The sequence below is a fragment of the Oncorhynchus keta genome, chromosome 35, assembly GCF_023373465.1.
Source record: "Oncorhynchus keta strain PuntledgeMale-10-30-2019 chromosome 35, Oket_V2, whole genome shotgun sequence".
Lineage (NCBI taxonomy): Eukaryota > Metazoa > Chordata > Actinopteri > Salmoniformes > Salmonidae > Oncorhynchus > Oncorhynchus keta.
The window spans coordinates 1,263,518-1,281,440 of record NC_068455.1 but is presented as its reverse complement, the minus strand read 5'-3'; the positions used below and the strand labels follow the sequence as shown (position 1 = coordinate 1,281,440).

General features: G+C 47.6%; 1 protein-coding gene across 45 annotated transcripts in view; it reads right to left on the bottom strand.

Annotated features, from left to right (window-relative positions):
• Window positions 1-5,401: 5,401 nt before the first annotated feature.
• Window positions 5,402-17,923, bottom strand: part of eif2ak3 (eukaryotic translation initiation factor 2-alpha kinase 3) — a 95,741-nt gene continuing 83,219 nt past the window's right edge. The window contains exons 17-20 of one of the 45 annotated variants that reach the window (XM_052495916.1): window positions 6,972-9,665; window positions 6,780-6,923; window positions 6,636-6,683; window positions 5,402-6,537 (exon numbers count right to left, since the gene is read on the bottom strand). In XM_052495916.1, coding sequence (XP_052351876.1) covers window positions 9,480-9,665 — 186 coding nt within the window. In that variant the 3' untranslated portion in view covers window positions 5,402-6,537; window positions 6,636-6,683; window positions 6,780-6,923; window positions 6,972-9,479. Of the gene's footprint in view, window positions 9,666-17,923 lie in introns of all 45 variants that reach the window. The other 44 variants (XM_052495887.1, XM_052495897.1, XM_052495889.1 and 41 more) reach the window with 44 other exon arrangements.

Sequence of the window (17,923 nt, the reverse complement as noted above, 5' to 3'; positions counted from 1 at the left end):
CCCTATTACTTGCCCATTATTACCAGCCTGTTCAACCTCTCTTTCATATCGCCTGAGATCCCCAAAGATTGGAAAGCTGTCGCGGTCATCCCCCTCTTCAAAGGAGGAGACACTCTAGACCCAAACAGTTATAGACCTATATCTATCCTACCCTGCCTTTCTAAAATCTTTGAAAGCCAAGTTAACAAACAGATCAGCGACCATTTTGAATCCCACCAGCACCTTCTCCACTATGCAATCTGGTTTCAGAGCTGGTCATGGGTGCACCTCAGCCACGCTCAAGGTCCTAAACGATATCTTAACCGCCATCGATAAGAAACATTACTGTGCAGCCGTATTCATTGATCTGGCCAAGGCTTTCGACTCTGTCAATCACCACATCCTCATCGTCAGACTCGACAGCCTTGGTTTCTCAAATGATTGCCCAGCCTGGTTCACCAATTAATGCCATACAACTCTCCTTCCGTGGCCTCCAATTGCTCTTAAATACAAGTAAAACTAAATGCATGCTCTTCAACCGATCGCTACCTGCACCTACCCGCCTGTCCAACATCACTACTCTGGACGGGTCTGACTTAGATTACGTGGACAACTACAAATACCTAGGTGTCTGGTTAGACTGTAAACTCTCCTTCCAGACTCACATCAAACATCTCCAATCCAAAGTTAAATCTAGAATTGGCTTCCTATTTCGCAACAAAGCATCCTTCACTCATGCTGCCAAACATACCCTTGTAAAACTGACCATCCTACCGATCCTCGACTTCGGCGATGTCATTTACAAAATAGCCTCCAATACCCTACTCAACAAATTGGATGCAGTCTATCACAGTGCCATCCGTTTTGTCACCAAAGCCCCATACACTACCCACCACTGCGACCTGTACGCTCTTGTTGGCTGGCCCTCGCTTCATACTCGTCGCCAAAACCACTGGCTCCATGTCATCTACAAGACCCTGCTACTCCAGCAGGTATATCTCTCTGGTCACCCCCAAAACCAATTCTTTCTTTGGCCGCCTCTCCTTCCAGTTCTCTGCTGCCAATGACTGGAACGAACTACAAAAATCTCTGAAACTGGAAACACTTATCTCCCTCACTAGCTTTAAGCACCAGCTGTCAGAGCAGCTCACAGATTACTGCACCTGTACAGAGCTCACCTATAATTTAGCCCAAACAACTACCTCTTTCCCTACTGTATTTACAGTGCCTTGCGAAAGTATTCGGCCCCCTTGAACTTTGCGACCTTTTGCCACATTTCAGGCTTCAAACATAAAGATATAAAACTGTATTTTTTTGTGTAGAATCAACAACAAGTGGGACACAATCATGAAGTGGAACGACATTTATTGAATATTTAAAACTTTTTTAACAAATCAAAAACGGAAAAAATTGGGCGTGCAAAATTATTCAGCCCCTTTTACTTTCAGTGCAGCAAACTCTCTCCAGAAGTTCAGTGAGGATCTCTGAATGATCCAATGTTGACCTAAATGACTAATGATGATAAATACAATCCACCTGTGTGTAATCAAGTCTCAGTATAAATGCACCTGCACTGTACTGCACCTAACCTAAATATATTTTTTATGTACCTGAAGCATGGCAGAGGTTTGAAGACTTCTATAATTCCTTGCGTCAGCTTTAGCAGCTGATGGTTTTTCGATGACATAACATTTGAGGAGACATAATGTAAGGGCCTATGTATTTTCAATATGTTTCACAAATCTAACCACAAAGCCATCTTTTCCCTTGTGTTTCTGACTGCCCTCCCCACTTCCTGTTTATTTGGCATATACACATGAAATACATGGCGTACTGAAATGCTTCCTTGCAGGTTAACCTGTAGACAACGCAACAATAGAACAAGTCAGTCGCTAAGTGAATAAAAAGAGTAATAACAAATAAAAGCTCAATTAAATTTTACCAATTTAATAATGGCCCGTTTTTAAAATTTTATTTGTACAAATACTTACATAGTCTATATGGTTTATAACACACATGACCCAAGAATGTTTACCTTTATGATTAATTTGGTCCGTTACACCTTCTCAACATTGCCCAGTTCAAACAGGGTTAATATGAATATCACAGTTCAGCTTCAGTCCACCGGGGGGCACTGTGTCACTGTCAGAAAAACTCATCTCTTCGGTCTCAGCCAGCCAGCCAGTAGCTATCGGAAGCAGCTAGCAGCTAGCCAGCCAAGCCAGCTACAGAAACGAAACTCGTTCGAAATAAACACTTTATGACTTAAATCAATATCCTTAGCTTGCCCATTCACTAAACAATACTGATAAATAACTTACTGACGACACCCAATAGCTTAAGGATGCTAAGTGCTAACGGTACCTTATTAGCATTAGCCAACCCTTATACTGAGGCAGAATAACTAGGTAGCTTCAACCAGGGCGTTTCGCTGAATGATGACGTCCACATCGAACCGTCCTGTAGGTTTGGGGGGGAGGGGCCAAGGGACATGGGCGGTCCACTGCGTTGTGAAGTGTTGACCAATCGCAGCAGCTGCCGCATCTGTTCAGGGGCTTCCCTGCAGTGTCGAGTTCTGGCTTTCCACTAGATAACACAGCCGCAAAGTCAATTGAAAAAGGTAGGGGAAAAAATGTTTTTTTTTTGTCTTTATCCAATGTTAGGCATAAGGCTAGCAGTGGGGTTAGGTTTAAAATCTGATTTTAAGAAAAGGGGTTTCGCCACAATTATGACTGGTTGTGTTAACTAGTGACATCCCCACACTACTGCCTAGTGCAGTATACCGTATTTTATTTTAAATACTGCATAGCAAATGATGTTATGGAAACTCATATCAGACTGAAATAACACACATTAAAAGGTTCTAGGCTGGACCATGAAAAGGTTCAGGGCTGGACCATGAAAAGTTTCAGGGCTGGACCATGAAAAGGTTCTGGGCTGGACCATGAAAAGGTTCTGGGCTGGACCATGAAAAGGTTCAGGGCTGGACCATGAAAAGGTTCAGGGCTGGACCATGAAAAGGTTCTGGGCTGGACCATGAAAAGGTTCGGGGCTGGACCATGAAAAGGTTCGGGGCTGGACCATGAAAAGGTTCGGGGCTGGACCATGAAAAGGTTCGGGGCTGGACCATGAAAAGGTTCTGGGCTGGACCATGAAAAGGTTCAGGGCTGGACCATGAAAAGGTTCTGGGCTGGACCATGAAAAGGTTCTGGGCTGGACCATGAAAAGGTTCGGGGCTGGACCATGAAAAGGTTCAGGGCTGGACCATGAAAAGGTTCAGGGCTGGACCATGAAAAGGTTCAGGGCTGGACCATGAAAAGGTTCAGGGCTGGACCATGAAAAGGTTCAGGGCTGGACCATGAAAAGGTTCAGGGCTGGACCATGAAAAGGTTCAGGGCTGGACCATGAAAAGGTTCAGGGCTGGACCATGAAAAGGTTCAGGGCTGGACCATGAAAAGGTTCAGGGCTGGACCATGAAAAGGTTCAGGGCTGGACCATGAAAAGGTTCAGGGCTGGACCATGAAAAGGTTCAGGGCTGGACCATGAAAAGGTTCTGGGCTGGACCATGAAAAGGTTCAGGGCTGGACCATGAAAAGGTTCAGGGCTGGACCATGAAAAGGTTCAGGGCTGGACCATGAAAAGGTTCTGGGCTGGACCATTAAAAGGTTCAGGGCTGGACCATGAAAAGGTTCAGGGCTGGACCATTAAAAGGTTCAGGGCTGGACCATTAAAAGGTTCAGGGCTGGACCATGAAAAGGTTCGGGGCTGGACCATGAAAAGGTTCGGGGCTGGACCATGAAAAGGTTCGGGGCTGGACCATGAAAAGGTTCGGGGCTGGACCATGAAAAGGTTCGGGGCTGGACCATGAAAAGGTTCGGGGCTGGACCATGAAAAGGTTCGGGGCTGGACCATGAAAAGGTTCGGGGCTGGACCATGAAAAGGTTCAGGGCTGGACCATGAAAAGGTTCAGGGCTGGACCATGAAAAGGTTCAGGGCTGGACCATGAAAAGGTTCAGGGCTGGACCATGAAAAGGTTCAGGGCTGGACCATGAAAAGGTTCGGGGCTGGACCATGAAAAGGTTCTGGGCTGGACCATGAAAAGTTTCGGGGCTGGACCATGAAAAGGTTCTGGGCTGGACCATGAAAAGATTCAGGGCTGGACCATAAAAAGGTTCTGGGCTGGACCATGAAAAGGTTCTGGGCTGGACCATGAAAAGGTTCTGGGCTGGACCATGAAAAGGTTCGGGGCTGGACCATGAAAAGGTTCGGGGCTGGACCATCAAAAGGTCTGGGGCTCGACCATCAAAAGGTTCGGGGCTGGACCATGAAAAGGTTCAGGGCTGGACCATGAAAAGGTTAGGGGCTGGACCATGAAAAGGTTCGGGGCTGGACCATGAAAAGGTTCGGGGCTGGACCATGAAAAGGTTCGGGGCTGGACAATGAAAAGGTTCAGGGCTGGACCATGAAAAGGTTCAGGGCTGGACCATGAAAAGGTTCAGGGCTGGACCATGAAAAGGTTCAGGGCTGGACCATGAAAAGGTTCGGGGCTGGACCATGAAAAGGTTCAGGGCTGGACCATGAAAAGGTTCAGGGCTGGACCATTAAAAGGTTCGGGGCTGGACCATTAAAAGGTTCGGGGCTGGACCATGAAAAGGTTCGGGGCTGGACCATGAAAAGGTTCGGGGCTGGACCATGAAAAGGTTCGGGGCTGGACCATAAAAAGGTTCGGGGCTGGACCATTAAAAGGTTCTGGGCTGGACCATTAAAAGGTTCTGGGCTGGACCATTAAAAGGTTCTGGGCTGGACCATTAAAAGGTTCGGGGCTGGACCATGAAAAGGTTCGGGACTGGACCATGAAAAGGTTCGGGGCTGGACCATGAAAAGGTTCAGGGCTGGACCATGAAAAGGTTCAGGGCTGGACCATTAAAAGGTTCAGGGCTGGACCATTAAAAGGTTCGGGGCTGGACCATTAAAAGGTTCGGGGCTGGACCATTAAAAGGTTCGGGGCTGGACCATCAAAAGGTCTGGGGCTGGACCATCAAAAGGTCTGGGGCTGGACCATTAAAAGGTCTGGGGCTGGACCATTAAAAGGTTCAGGGCTGGACCAAAAACAACCACTGGACCACTTGCTTATGGTGCCACAATGCCCTGGACAACAGTCCATAGCTCTCTGTTGTTCATGACAGCTGGTAGGTCCTCTGTTCTGAGGCCAGGGTCTCAACAGATGTCCACGAAGGTTACGTCTGGCCTTTACCTGTGAGAGGGTAGCAAGTACCCACAGCGTGAGATCGATGCCTGGCCGCCGGCTCAGGGCCTCTGAAACAGTGACCAACACACACACACACACACACACACACACACACACACACACACACACACACACACACACACGGGAACAAAAACACACCAAAGCACACTAAACTTTACAAATGTAATAGAAGTGTTTATTAAATGTAAGACTTGGAAGAAGTCACCATATTTCAATGCACTTCATGGGACGAAGTGCATTCATCATATATTTATATATATATTTAAATGTACCACCAACCCAAAACTGATTGATTTCGGCATTAAACATAAATAAAACAAAATAAACATATTTACATCATTACCAGATCAGATGGACAGATACATTTAACTACAGGTCAAGGGAGAGGTCAGAGGTGCAGAACCAGACATCCAGGGAAAGAAGAGAGAAGAGAAGAAGAGAGGAGGGAGGAGAGAAGAAGAGAAGAGAGAAGAAGAGAGGAGAGAAGAAGAGAAGAGAGAAGAAGAGAGGAGAGAAGAAGAGAGGAGGGAGGTGAGAAGAGAGGAGGGAGGAGAGAAGAAGAGACAGAAAACCCTAATATCCATTAGATAACTATATCTTATAAACTAATTCAACTATAGTTGTCATTTATAACACTACTTCTAGAACTAAAAGCAGAGATGACAGTATTATCTAAAGGTCTTAGATACTATTGATTGCAGACAGACAGAAATACAATTTAGGTACTTGCTGCAGATGTTCTCAGAGTTTGAAGGCAAAGTCAGAGAACGGTAATTCCTTCATATAGTCCATAAAACATGAATACAAATAAAACAACCCTCTTCGCTGGGACTCGGATACAGTAGGTCAAAGGGAAAAGGTTATAAACTGTAAGATCTAGTCTGAACATTTAAACCAGGGGTGTATTCATTAGTGCACACCGTAGCAAAACATTTTGCAATGGAAAACCAGAGTTTTTTTTATTGGACAAGTTCAGCGAGGTTTCTGTTGTTTCAGCCTTATTGGTTCCATTTGGTTCAACCCAGTTTGGGTTATAAAAAAAGTGATTTTATTTTGACCAAACCTCAGTAGACTCTCCTCAACAGAACCAGCTCTACCTCAGCAGACTCTCCTCTCTCATCTCTACTCAACAGAACCAGCTCTACCTCAGCAGACTCTCCTCTCTCATCTCTACTCAACAGAACCAGCTCTACCTCAGCAGACTCTCCTCTCTCATCTCTACTCAACAGAACCAGCTCTACCTCAGCAGACTCTCCTCTCTCATCTCTACTCAACAGAACCAGCTCTACCTCAGCAGACTCTCCTCTCTGTCATCTCTACTCAACAGAACCAGCTCTACCTCAGCAGACTCTCCTCTCTCATCTCTACTCAACAGAACCAGCTCTACCTCAGCAGACTCTCCTCTCTCATCTCTAGTCAACAGAACCAGCTCTAACTCAGCAGACTCTCCTCTCTCATCTCTACTCAACAGAACCAGCTCTACCTCAGCAGACTCTCCTCTCTCATCTCTACTCAACAGAACCAGCTCTACCTCAGCAGACTCTCCTCTCTCATCTCTACTCAACAGAACCAGCTCTAACTCAGCAGACTCTCCTCTCTCATCTCTACTCAACAGAACCAGCTCTACCTCAGCAGACTCTCCTCTCTCATCTCTACTCAACAGAACCAGCTCTACCTCAGCAGACTCTCCCCTCTCATCTCTACTCAACAGAACCAGATCTACCTCAGCAGACTCTCCTCTCATCTCTACTCAACAGAACCAGCTCTAACTCAGCAGACTCTCCTCTCTCATCTCTACTCAACAGAACCAGCTCTACCTCAGCAGACTCTCCTCTCTCATCTCTACTCAACAGAACCAGCTCTACCTCAGCAGACTCTCCTCTCTCATCTCTACTCAACCAGCTCTACCTCAGCAGACTCTCCTCTCTCATCTCTACTCAACAGAACCAGCTCTACCTCAGCAGACTCTCCTCTCTGTCATCTCTACTCAAAAAAAACAGATCTCTGCTGTAAATTTATCAGCTTCTCCAGTCAAAAACTTTACAGTAATCAAAAACTTTACAGTAATCAAAAAAGCTTGCAGGATTATATGAAAAAAAGCCTTTCAAAAATCATTAGAAAAAGTACAATTGATAAAACAATAATTATAGTACATTACAATTATCAGTGATAAGAGTAACAAGGACTTGATAAGACTTTTGTAAAGCACTGCTCTCCTGTCCAGAGGAGAAAACATGGTGTTTATCACATAATGAAAGGTCCAACATGTTATTGGGAGGTCCTCCTCAACTTAGAATCAGTTCATTCTTGTTCAGGGCCTAAATGAAATGCAGACCGAGGAAGAGCCACCTTATAGAGCAATTGACAACATTTAAAGGCCAAGTTCTAATCAAGCCAACATGAGATGTACATGTACATGAGAACCTGTTCTCAACTGGCCCGACCTGGTTAAACAAAAGGTGGAAAAACAAAACATACAGAGCTTTTTCCGTGAATGTGGGTCTTAACGCAAACATGGGAATATTGCCTTTAAAACGTGCAGAGAGGACCAAACATCCACTCTCCCTTCTAATTTCTTAGATAGAAAGAACCATGTCGATGACACAGTATCCTCCGGGCTTAAGAGACCAGATCACATTCAGCTAGCGATCGAGTGCAGCTCTCCTCTCTCTCTCTCTCCCTTCATCGGACATCATAATGCTTCATTCTGCCATTTACAAAGCAATGGAACCGTAGTACAGTCAGTATATATACACAGGTGTGACCACACCACATCTTTTAACAACATACAATCATTTGAATTTTTTTTGTTTACTTATTTACAAAATTGGCAGGGAGAACATTTTGGAAAATCATTGTCCTGCTCTGGCTTAGCAACTTAAACAGAGTTCACTTTGTACATTTGCAACAACAAAAAGAGGATAGCGTTGAGGATTTCTTAGCCCTGTGATCCCCATCATGCTGTAGAAACATTCCTCAGCACCATTCATTAATTCATTCTAGTGGAGGGCAGGTCTTCTGGTCCAAGGCAGTTAACACCTCACAAACCTCCTAAGGCCTAAAGCAAATACATTTAAATCATCTTAAACAGAACTAGCAGGAAAAGGTTTTTCACCCAAATCAGGCATGTCTGTCTCAGCCTCCGGTTCTCAGTACTAGTTCACTACTAGTTGTCAGTACTAGTTGTCAGTACTAGTTACCAGCTGTTAAGGACAGTTCATGTTAGAACAAGGTGTCATCTAGATATGGTTGATAAGGTACAGGGTTCAGCAGGGCTCAGCAGGAGGGAGAGATTGAATGAACAAACACTGTGTGAGAGTACGGTTACTGTAGCCGGGTTACTGTAGTCGGGTTACTGTAGCCGGGTTACTGTAGCCGGGTTACTGTAGCCGGGTTACTGTAGCCGGGTTACTGTAGCCGGGTTACTGTAGTCGGGTTACTGTAGTCGGGTTACTGTAGCCGGGTTACTGTAGCCGGGTTACTGTAGCCGGGTTACTGTAGCCGGGTTACTGTAGCCGGGTTACTGTAGTCGGGTTACTGTAGTCGGGTTACTGTAGTCGGGTTACTGTAGCCGGGTTACTGTAGCCGGGTTACTGTAGCCGGGTTACTGTAGCCGGGTTACTGTAGCCGGGTTACTGTAGTCGGGTTACTGTAGTCGGGTTACTGTAGCCGGGTTACTGTAGCCGGGTTACTGTAGCCGGGTTACTGTAGCCGGGTTACTGTAGCCGGGTTACTGTAGCCGGGTTACTGTAGCCGGGTTACTGTAGCCGGGTTACTGTAGTCGGGTTACTGTAGTCGGGTTACTGTAGTCGGGTTACTGTAGTCGGGTTACTGTAGTCGGGTTACTGTAGCCGGGTTACTGTAGTCGGGTTACTGTAGTCGGGTTACTGTAGTCGGGTTACTGTAGGAACGATGTGAGAGATGTCCAACAGGGTCTCTTTGGTGGTGTGTCAGAAGGAGGAGGTTCTGTCTGGCATTAGACTGAGAATGGGGGAACAGGGGTGACTGGCATGTGTGTGTGTGTGTGTGTGTTGCGTGTGTGTGTTGCGTGTGTTGCGTTCGTGTGTTGCGTTCGTGTGTTGCGTTCGTGTGTGTTGCGTTCGTGTGTGTGTTGCGTGTGTGTGTTGCGTGTGTGTGTGTTGCGTGTGCGTGTTGCGTTCGTGTGTGTGTGTGTGTGTGTTGCGTGTGCGTGTTGCGTTCGTGTGTGTTGCGTTCGTGTGTGTGTGTGTGTTCAGGAAGAGGCTATAGAGGTGCGTGCAGGCCATCCGGCTGACGAGGCGCTGTATGTCCGGGATCGTTGTCGGACCGCCAGGCGACACGGGACTTCCAGTTCCTGAAACAGAGGCTCCTCCGTGATGTCAGCAGCCTCAGGACGCTCCGCCGGGTTAAGGGACAGCATGCTACGGACCATGCCCAGCTAGAGTACACAGGAGAGACACATCAGGGTACATGACACCACACACTACGATCTGATCGCTACGTTCTGATCGCTACGTTCTGATCGCTACGATCTGATGGCTACGATCTGATCGCTACGATCTGATCGCTACGTTCTGATCGCTACGTTCTGATCGCTACGTTCTGATCGCTACGTTCTGATCGCTACGTTCTGATCGCTACGATCTGATCGCTACGTTCTGATCGCTACGTTCTGATCGCTACGTTCTGATCGCTACGATCTGATCGCTACGTTCTACGTTCTGATCGCTACGTTCTGATCGCTACGTTCTGATCGCTACGTTCTGATCGCTACGATCTGATCGCTACGTTCTGATCGCTACGTTCTGATCGCTACGTTCTGATCGCTACGTTCTGATCGCTACGTTCTACGTTCTGATCGCTACGTTCTGATCGCTACGTTCTGATCACTACGTTCTGATCGCTACGTTCTGATCGCTACGTTCTGATCGCTACGTTCTGATCGCTACGATCTGATCGCTACGTTCTACGTTCTGATCGCTACGTTCTGATCGCTACGTTCTACGTTCTGATCGCTACGTTCTGATCGCTACGTTCTGATCACAACGTTCTGATCGCTACGTTCTGATCGCTACGTTCTGATCGCTACGTTCTGATCACTACGTTCTGATCGCTACGTTCTGATCGCTACGTTCTGATCGCTACGTTCTGATCGCTACGATCTGATCGCTACGATCTGATCGCTACGATCTGATCGCTACGTTCTACGTTCTGATCGCTACGTTCTGATCGCTACGTTCTGATCGCTACGTTCTGATCGCTACGTTCTGATCGCTACGATCTGATCGCTACGATCTGATCACTACGATCTGATCGCTACGATCTGATCAATATCAAAACATACCCAACTGATCAGATACAACACTTATTCATTTCCTAAGAGTAGTATATTTCATGACATGATTGTATTTTATTCCATCTATTATATTATTGTATCAGTGGTTTTGCCTGTTATTTAATTCTCCATTTGGACCAGGAGATGGAAGCAGACAGACAGCAGAGACAGTAGGAGATAGAAGCAGACAGACAGCAGAGACAGTAGGAGATAGAAGCAGACAGACAGCAGAGACAGTAGGAGATAGAAGCAGACAGACAGCAGAGACAGTAGGAGATGGAAGCAGACAGACAGCAGAGACAGTAGGAGATGGAAGCAGACAGACAGCAGAGACAGTAGGAGATGGAAGCAGACAGACAGCAGAGACAGTAGGAGATAGAAGCAGACAGACAGCAGAGACAGTAGGAGATAGAAGCAGACAGACAGCAGAGACAGTAGGAGATAGAAGCAGACAGACAGCAGAGACAGTAGGAGATAGACAGCAGAGACAGGAGGAGATAGAAGCAGACAGACAGCAGAGACAGTAGGAGATAGAAGCAGACAGACAGCAGAGACAGTAGGAGATAGACAGCAGAGACAGTAGGAGATAGAAGCAGACAGACAGCAGAGACAGTAGGAGATAGAAGCAGACAGACAGCAGAGACAGTAGGAGACAGAAGCAGACAGACAGCAGAGACAGTAGGAGATAGAAGCAGACAGACAGCAGAGACAGTAGGAGATAGAAGCAGACAGACAGCAGAGACAGTAGGAGATGGAAGCAGACAGACAGCAGAGACAGTAGGAGATGGAAGCAGACAGACAGCAGAGACAGTAGGAGATAGAAGCAGACAGACAGCAGAGACAGTAGGAGATAGAAGCAGACAGACAGCAGAGACAGTAGGAGATGGAAGCAGACAGACAGCAGAGACAAAAGGAGATAGACAGCAGAGACAGTAGGAGATAGAAGCAGACAGACAGCAGAGACAGTAGGAGATAGAAGCAGACAGACAGCAGAGACAGTAGGAGATAGAAGCAGACAGACAGCAGAGACAGTAGGAGATAGAAGCAGACAGACAGCAGAGACAGTAGGAGATGGAAGCAGACAGACAGCAGAGACAGTAGGAGATAGAAGCAGACAGACAGCAGAGACAGTAGGAGATGGAAGCAGACAGACAGCAGAGACAATAGGAGATAGACAGCAGAGACAGTAGGAGATAGAAGCAGACAGACAGCAGAGACAGTAGGAGATAGAAGCAGACAGACAGCAGAGACAGTAGGAGATAGAAGCAGACAGACAGCAGAGACAGTAGGAGATAGAAGCAGACAGACAGCAGAGACAGTAGGAGATGGAAGCAGACAGACAGCAGAGACAGTAGGAGATAGAAGCAGACAGACAGCAGAGACAGTAGGAGATAGAAGCAGACAGACAGCAGAGACAGTAGGAGATAGAAGCAGACAGACAGCAGAGACAGTAGGAGATAGAAGCAGACAGACAGCAGAGACAGTAGGAGATAGAAGCAGACAGACAGCAGAGACAGTAGGAGATAGACAGCAGAGACAGTAGGAGATAGAAGCAGACAGACAGCAGAGACAGTAGGAGATAGAAGCAGACAGACAGCAGAGACAGTAGGAGATAGAAGCAGACAGACAGCAGAGACAGTAGGAGATAGAAGCAGACAGACAGCAGAGACAGTAGGAGATAGAAGCAGACAGACAGCAGAGACAGTAGGAGATAGACAGCAGAGACAGGAGGAGATAGAAGCAGACAGACAGCAGAGACAGTAGGAGATAGAAGCAGACAGACAGCAGAGACAGTAGGAGATAGAAGCAGACAGACAGCAAGCAGACAGACAGCAGAGACAGTAGGAGATAGAAGCAGACAGACAGCAGAGACAGTAGGAGATAGACAGCAGAGACAGGAGGAGATAGAAGCAGACAGACAGCAGAGACAGTAGGAGATAGAAGCAGACAGACAGCAGAGACAGTAGGAGATAGAAGCAGACAGACAGCAGAGACAGTAGGAGATGGAAGCAGACAGACAGCAGAGACAGTAGGAGATAGAAGCAGACAGACAGCAGAGACAGTAGGAGATAGAAGCAGACAGACAGCAGAGACAGTAGGAGATAGAAGCAGACAGACAGCAGAGACAGTAGGAGATAGACAGCAGAGACAGTAGGAGATAGAAGCAGACAGACAGCAGAGACAGTAGGAGATAGAAGCAGACAGACAGCAGAGACAGTAGGAGATAGAAGCAGACAGACAGCAGAGACAGTAGGAGATAGAAGCAGACAGACAGCAGAGACAGTAGGAGATAGACAGCAGAGACAGGAGGAGATAGAAGCAGACAGACAGCAGAGACAGTAGGAGATAGAAGCAGACAGACAGCAGAGACAGTAGGAGATAGAAGCAGACAGACAGCAGAGACAGTAGGAGATAGACAGCAGAGACAGTAGGAGATAGAAGCAGACAGACAGCAGAGACAGTAGGAGATAGAAGCAGACAGACAGCAGAGACAGTAGGAGATAGAAGCAGACAGACAGCAGAGACAGTAGGAGATAGAAGCAGACAGACAGCAGAGACAGTAGGAGATGGAAGCAGACAGACAGCAGAGACAGTAGGAGATGGAAGCAGACAGACAGCAGAGACAGTAGGAGATAGACAGCAGAGACAGTAGGAGATAGAAGCAGACAGACAGCAGAGACAGTAGGAGATGGAAGCAGACAGACAGCAGAGACAGTAGGAGATAGAAGCAGACAGACAGCAGAGACAGTAAGAGATAGAAGCAGACAGACAGCAGAGACAGTAGGAGATGGAAGCACAGACAGACAGCAGAGACAGTAGGAGATGGAAGCAGACAGACAGCAGAGACAGTAGGAGATGGAAGCAGACAGACAGCAGAGACAGTAGGAGATAGAAGCAGACAGACAGCAGAGACAGTAGGAGACAGAAGCAGACAGACAGCAGAGACAGTAGGAGACAGACAGCAGAGACAGTAGGAGATAGAAGCAGACAGACAGCAGAGACAGTAGGAGATAGAAGCAGACAGACAGCAGAGACAGTAGGAGATAGAAGCAGACAGACAGCAGAGACAGTAGGAGATGGAAGCAGACAGACAGCAGAGACAGTAGGAGATAGAAGCAGACAGACAGCAGAGACAGTAAGAGATAGAAGCAGACAGACAGCAGAGACAGTAGGAGATGGAAGCAGACAGACAGCAGAGACAGTAGGAGATGGAAGCAGACAGACAGCAGAGACAGTAGGAGATAGAAGCAGACAGACAGCAGAGACAGTAGGAGATGGAAGCAGACAGACAGCAGAGACAGTAGGAGATGGAAGCAGACAGACAGCAGAGACAGTAGGAGATGGAAGCAGACAGACAGCAGAGACAGTAGGAGACAGAAGCAGACAGACAGCAGAGACAGTAGGAGACAGACAGCAGAGACAGTAGGAGATAGAAGCAGACAGACAGCAGAGACAGTAAGAGATAGAAGCAGACAGACAGCAGAGACAGTAGGAGATGGAAGCAGACAGACAGCAGAGACAGTAGGAGATGGAAGCAGACAGACAGCAGAGACAGTAGGAGATGGAAGCAGACAGACAGCAGAGACAGTAGGAGATAGAAGCAGACAGACAGCAGAGACAGTAAGAGATGGAAGCAGACAGACAGCAGAGACAGTAGGAGATGGAAGCAGACAGACAGCAGAGACAGTAGGAGATGGAAGCAGACAGACAGCAGAGACAGTAGGAGATAGAAGCAGACAGACAGCAGAGACAGTAGGAGATGGAAGCAGACAGACAGCAGAGACAGTAGGAGATAGAAGCAGACAGACAGCAGAGACAGTAGGAGACAGAAGCAGACAGACAGCAGAGACAGTAGGAGACAGACAGCAGAGACAGTAGGAGATAGAAGCAGACAGACAGCAGAGACAGTAAGAGATAGAAGCAGACAGACAGCAGAGACAGTAGGAGATGGAAGCAGACAGACAGCAGAGACAGTAGGAGATGGAAGCAGACAGACAGCAGAGACAGTAGGAGATAGAAGCAGACAGACAGCAGAGACAGTAGGAGATAGAAGCAGACAGACAGCAGAGACAGTAGGAGATGGAAGCAGACAGACAGCAGAGACAGTAGGAGATAGAAGCAGACAGACAGCAGAGACAGTAGGAGACAGACAGCAGAGACAGTAGGAGATAGAAGCAGACAGACAGCAGAGACAGTAGGAGATAGAAGCAGGCAGACAGCAGAGACAGTAGGAGATGGAAGCAGACAGACAGCAGAGACAGTAGGAGATAGAAGCAGACAGACAGCAGAGACAGTAGGAGATAGAAGCAGACAGACAGCAGAGACAGTAGGAGATGGAAGCAGACAGACAGCAGAGACAGTAGGAGATAGAAGCAGACAGACAGCAGAGACAGTAGGAGATAGAAGCAGACAGACAGCAGAGACAGTAGGAGATAGACAGCAGAGACAGGAGGAGATAGAAGCAGACAGACAGCAGAGACAGTAGGAGATAGAAGCAGACAGACAGCAGAGACAGTAGGAGATAGACAGCAGAGACAGGAGGAGATAGAAGCAGACAGACAGCAGAGACAGTAGGAGATAGACAGCAGAGACAGGAGCAGACAGACAGCAGAGACAGTAGGAGATAGAAGCAGACAGACAGCAGAGACAGTAGGAGATAGAAGCAGACAGACAGCAGAGACAGTAGGAGATAGAAGCAGACAGACAGCAGAGACAGTAGGAGATAGAAGCAGACAGACAGCAGAGACAGTAGGAGATAGAAGCAGACAGACAGCAGAGACAGTAGGAGATAGAAGCAGACAGACAGCAGAGACAGTAGGAGATAGAAGCAGACAGACAGCAGAGACAGTAGGAGATAGAAGCAGACAGACAGCAGAGACAGTAGGAGATAGAAGCAGACAGACAGCAGAGACAGTAGGAGATAGAAGCAGACAGACAGCAGAGACAGTAGGAGATAGAAGCAGACAGACAGCAGAGACAGTAGGAGATGGAAGCAGACAGACAGCAGAGACAGTAGGAGATGGAAGCAGACAGACAGCAGAGACAGTAGGAGATGGAAGCAGACAGACAGCAGAGACAGTAGGAGATGGAAGCAGACAGACAGCAGAGACAGTAGGAGATAGAAGCAGACAGACAGCAGAGACAGTAGGAGATAGAAGCAGACAGACAGCAGAGACAGTAGGAGGTGGAAGCAGACAGACAGCAGAGACAGTAGGAGATAGAAGCAGACAGACAGCAGAGACAGTAGGAGACAGAAGCAGACAGACAGCAGAGACAGTAGGAGACAGACAGCAGAGACAGTAGGAGACAGACAGCAGAGACAGTAGGAGACAGACAGCAGAGACAGTAGGAGATGGAAGCAGACAGACAGCAGAGAAAGTAGGAGATAGAAGCAGACAGACAGCAGAGACAGTAGGAGACAGACAGCAGAGACAGTAGGAGATAGACAGCAGAGACAGTAGGAGATAGAAGCAGACAGACAGCAGAGACAGTAGGAGATAGAAGCAGACAGACAGCAGAGACAGTAGGAGATAGAAGCAGACAGACAGCAGAGACAGTAGGAGATAGAAGCAGACAGACAGCAGAGACAGTGGGAGATAGAAGCAGACAGACAGCAGAGACAGTAGGAGATAGACAGCAGAGACAGGAGGAGATAGAAGCAGACAGACAGCAGAGACAGTAGGAGATAGAAGCAGACAGACAGCAGAGACAGTAGGAGATAGAAGCAGACAGACAACAGAGACAGTAGGAGATAGAAGCAGACAGACAGCAGAGACAGTAGGAGATAGACAGCAGAGACAGGAGGAGATAGAAGCAGACAGACAGCAGAGACAGTAGGAGATAGAAGCAGACAGACAGCAGAGACAGTAGGAGATGGAAGCAGACAGACAGCAGAGACAGTAGGAGATAGAAGCAGACAGACAGCAGAGACAGTAGGAGATAGACAGCAGAGACAGGAGGAGATAGAAGCAGACAGACAGCAGAGACAGTAGGAGATGGAAGCAGACAGACAGCAGAGACAGTGGGAGATAGAAGCAGACAGACAGCAGAGACAGTAGGAGATAGACAGCAGAGACAGGAGCAGACAGACAGCAGAGACAGTAGGAGATAGAAGCAGACAGACAGCAGAGACAGTAGGAGATAGAAGCAGACAGACAGCAGAGACAGTAGGAGATAGAAGCAGACAGACAGCAGAGACAGTAGGAGATAGAAGCAGACAGACAGCAGAGACAGTAGGAGATAGAAGCAGACAGACAGCAGAGACAGTAGGAGATAGAAGCAGACAGACAGCAGAGACAGTAGGAGATAGACAGCAGAGACAGGAGGAGATAGAAGCAGACAGACAGCAGAGACAGTAGGAGATAGAAGCAGACAGACAGCAGAGACAGTAGGAGATGGAAGCAGACAGACAGCAGAGACAGTAGGAGATAGAAGCAGACAGACAGCAGAGACAGTAGGAGATAGAAGCAGACAGACAGCAGAGACAGTGGGAGATAGAAGCAGACAGACAGCAGAGACAGTAGGAGATAGACAGCAGAGACAGGAGGAGATAGAAGCAGACAGACAGCAGAGACAGTAGGAGATAGAAGCAGACAGACAGCAGAGACAGTAGGAGATAGAAGCAGACAGACAGCAGAGACAGTAGGAGATGGAAGCAGACAGACAGCAGAGACAGTAGGAGATAGAAGCAGACAGACAGCAGAGACAGTAGGAGATAGAAGCAGACAGACAGCAGAGACAGTGGGAGATAGAAGCAGACAGACAGCAGAGACAGTAGGAGATAGACAGCAGAGACAGGAGGAGATAGAAGCAGACAGACAGCAGAGACAGTAGGAGATAGAAGCAGACAGACAGCAGAGACAGTAGGAGATAGAAGCAGACAGACAGCAGAGACAGTAGGAGATGTAAGCAGACAGACAGCAGAGACAGTAGGAGATGGAAGCAGACAGACAGCAGAGACAGTAGGAGATAGAAGCAGACAGACAGCAGAGACAGTAGGAGATAGAAGCAGACAGACAGCAGAGATAGTAGGAGATAGAAGCAGACAGACAGCAGAGACAGTAGGAGATAGAAGCAGACAGACAGCAGAGACAGTAGGAGATAGAAGCAGACAGACAGCAGAGACAGTAGGAGATGGAAGCAGACAGACAGCAGAGACAGTAGGAGATAGAAGCAGACAGACAGCAGAGTCAGTAGGAGATGGAAGCAGACAGACAGCAGAGACAGTAGGAGATAGAAGCAGACAGACAGCAGAGACAGTAGGAGATAGAAGCAGACAGACAGCAGAGACAGTAGGAGATAGAAGCAGACGGACAGCAGAGACAGTAGGAGGCGCCAGAGAGCCAGCAGAGACAGTAGGA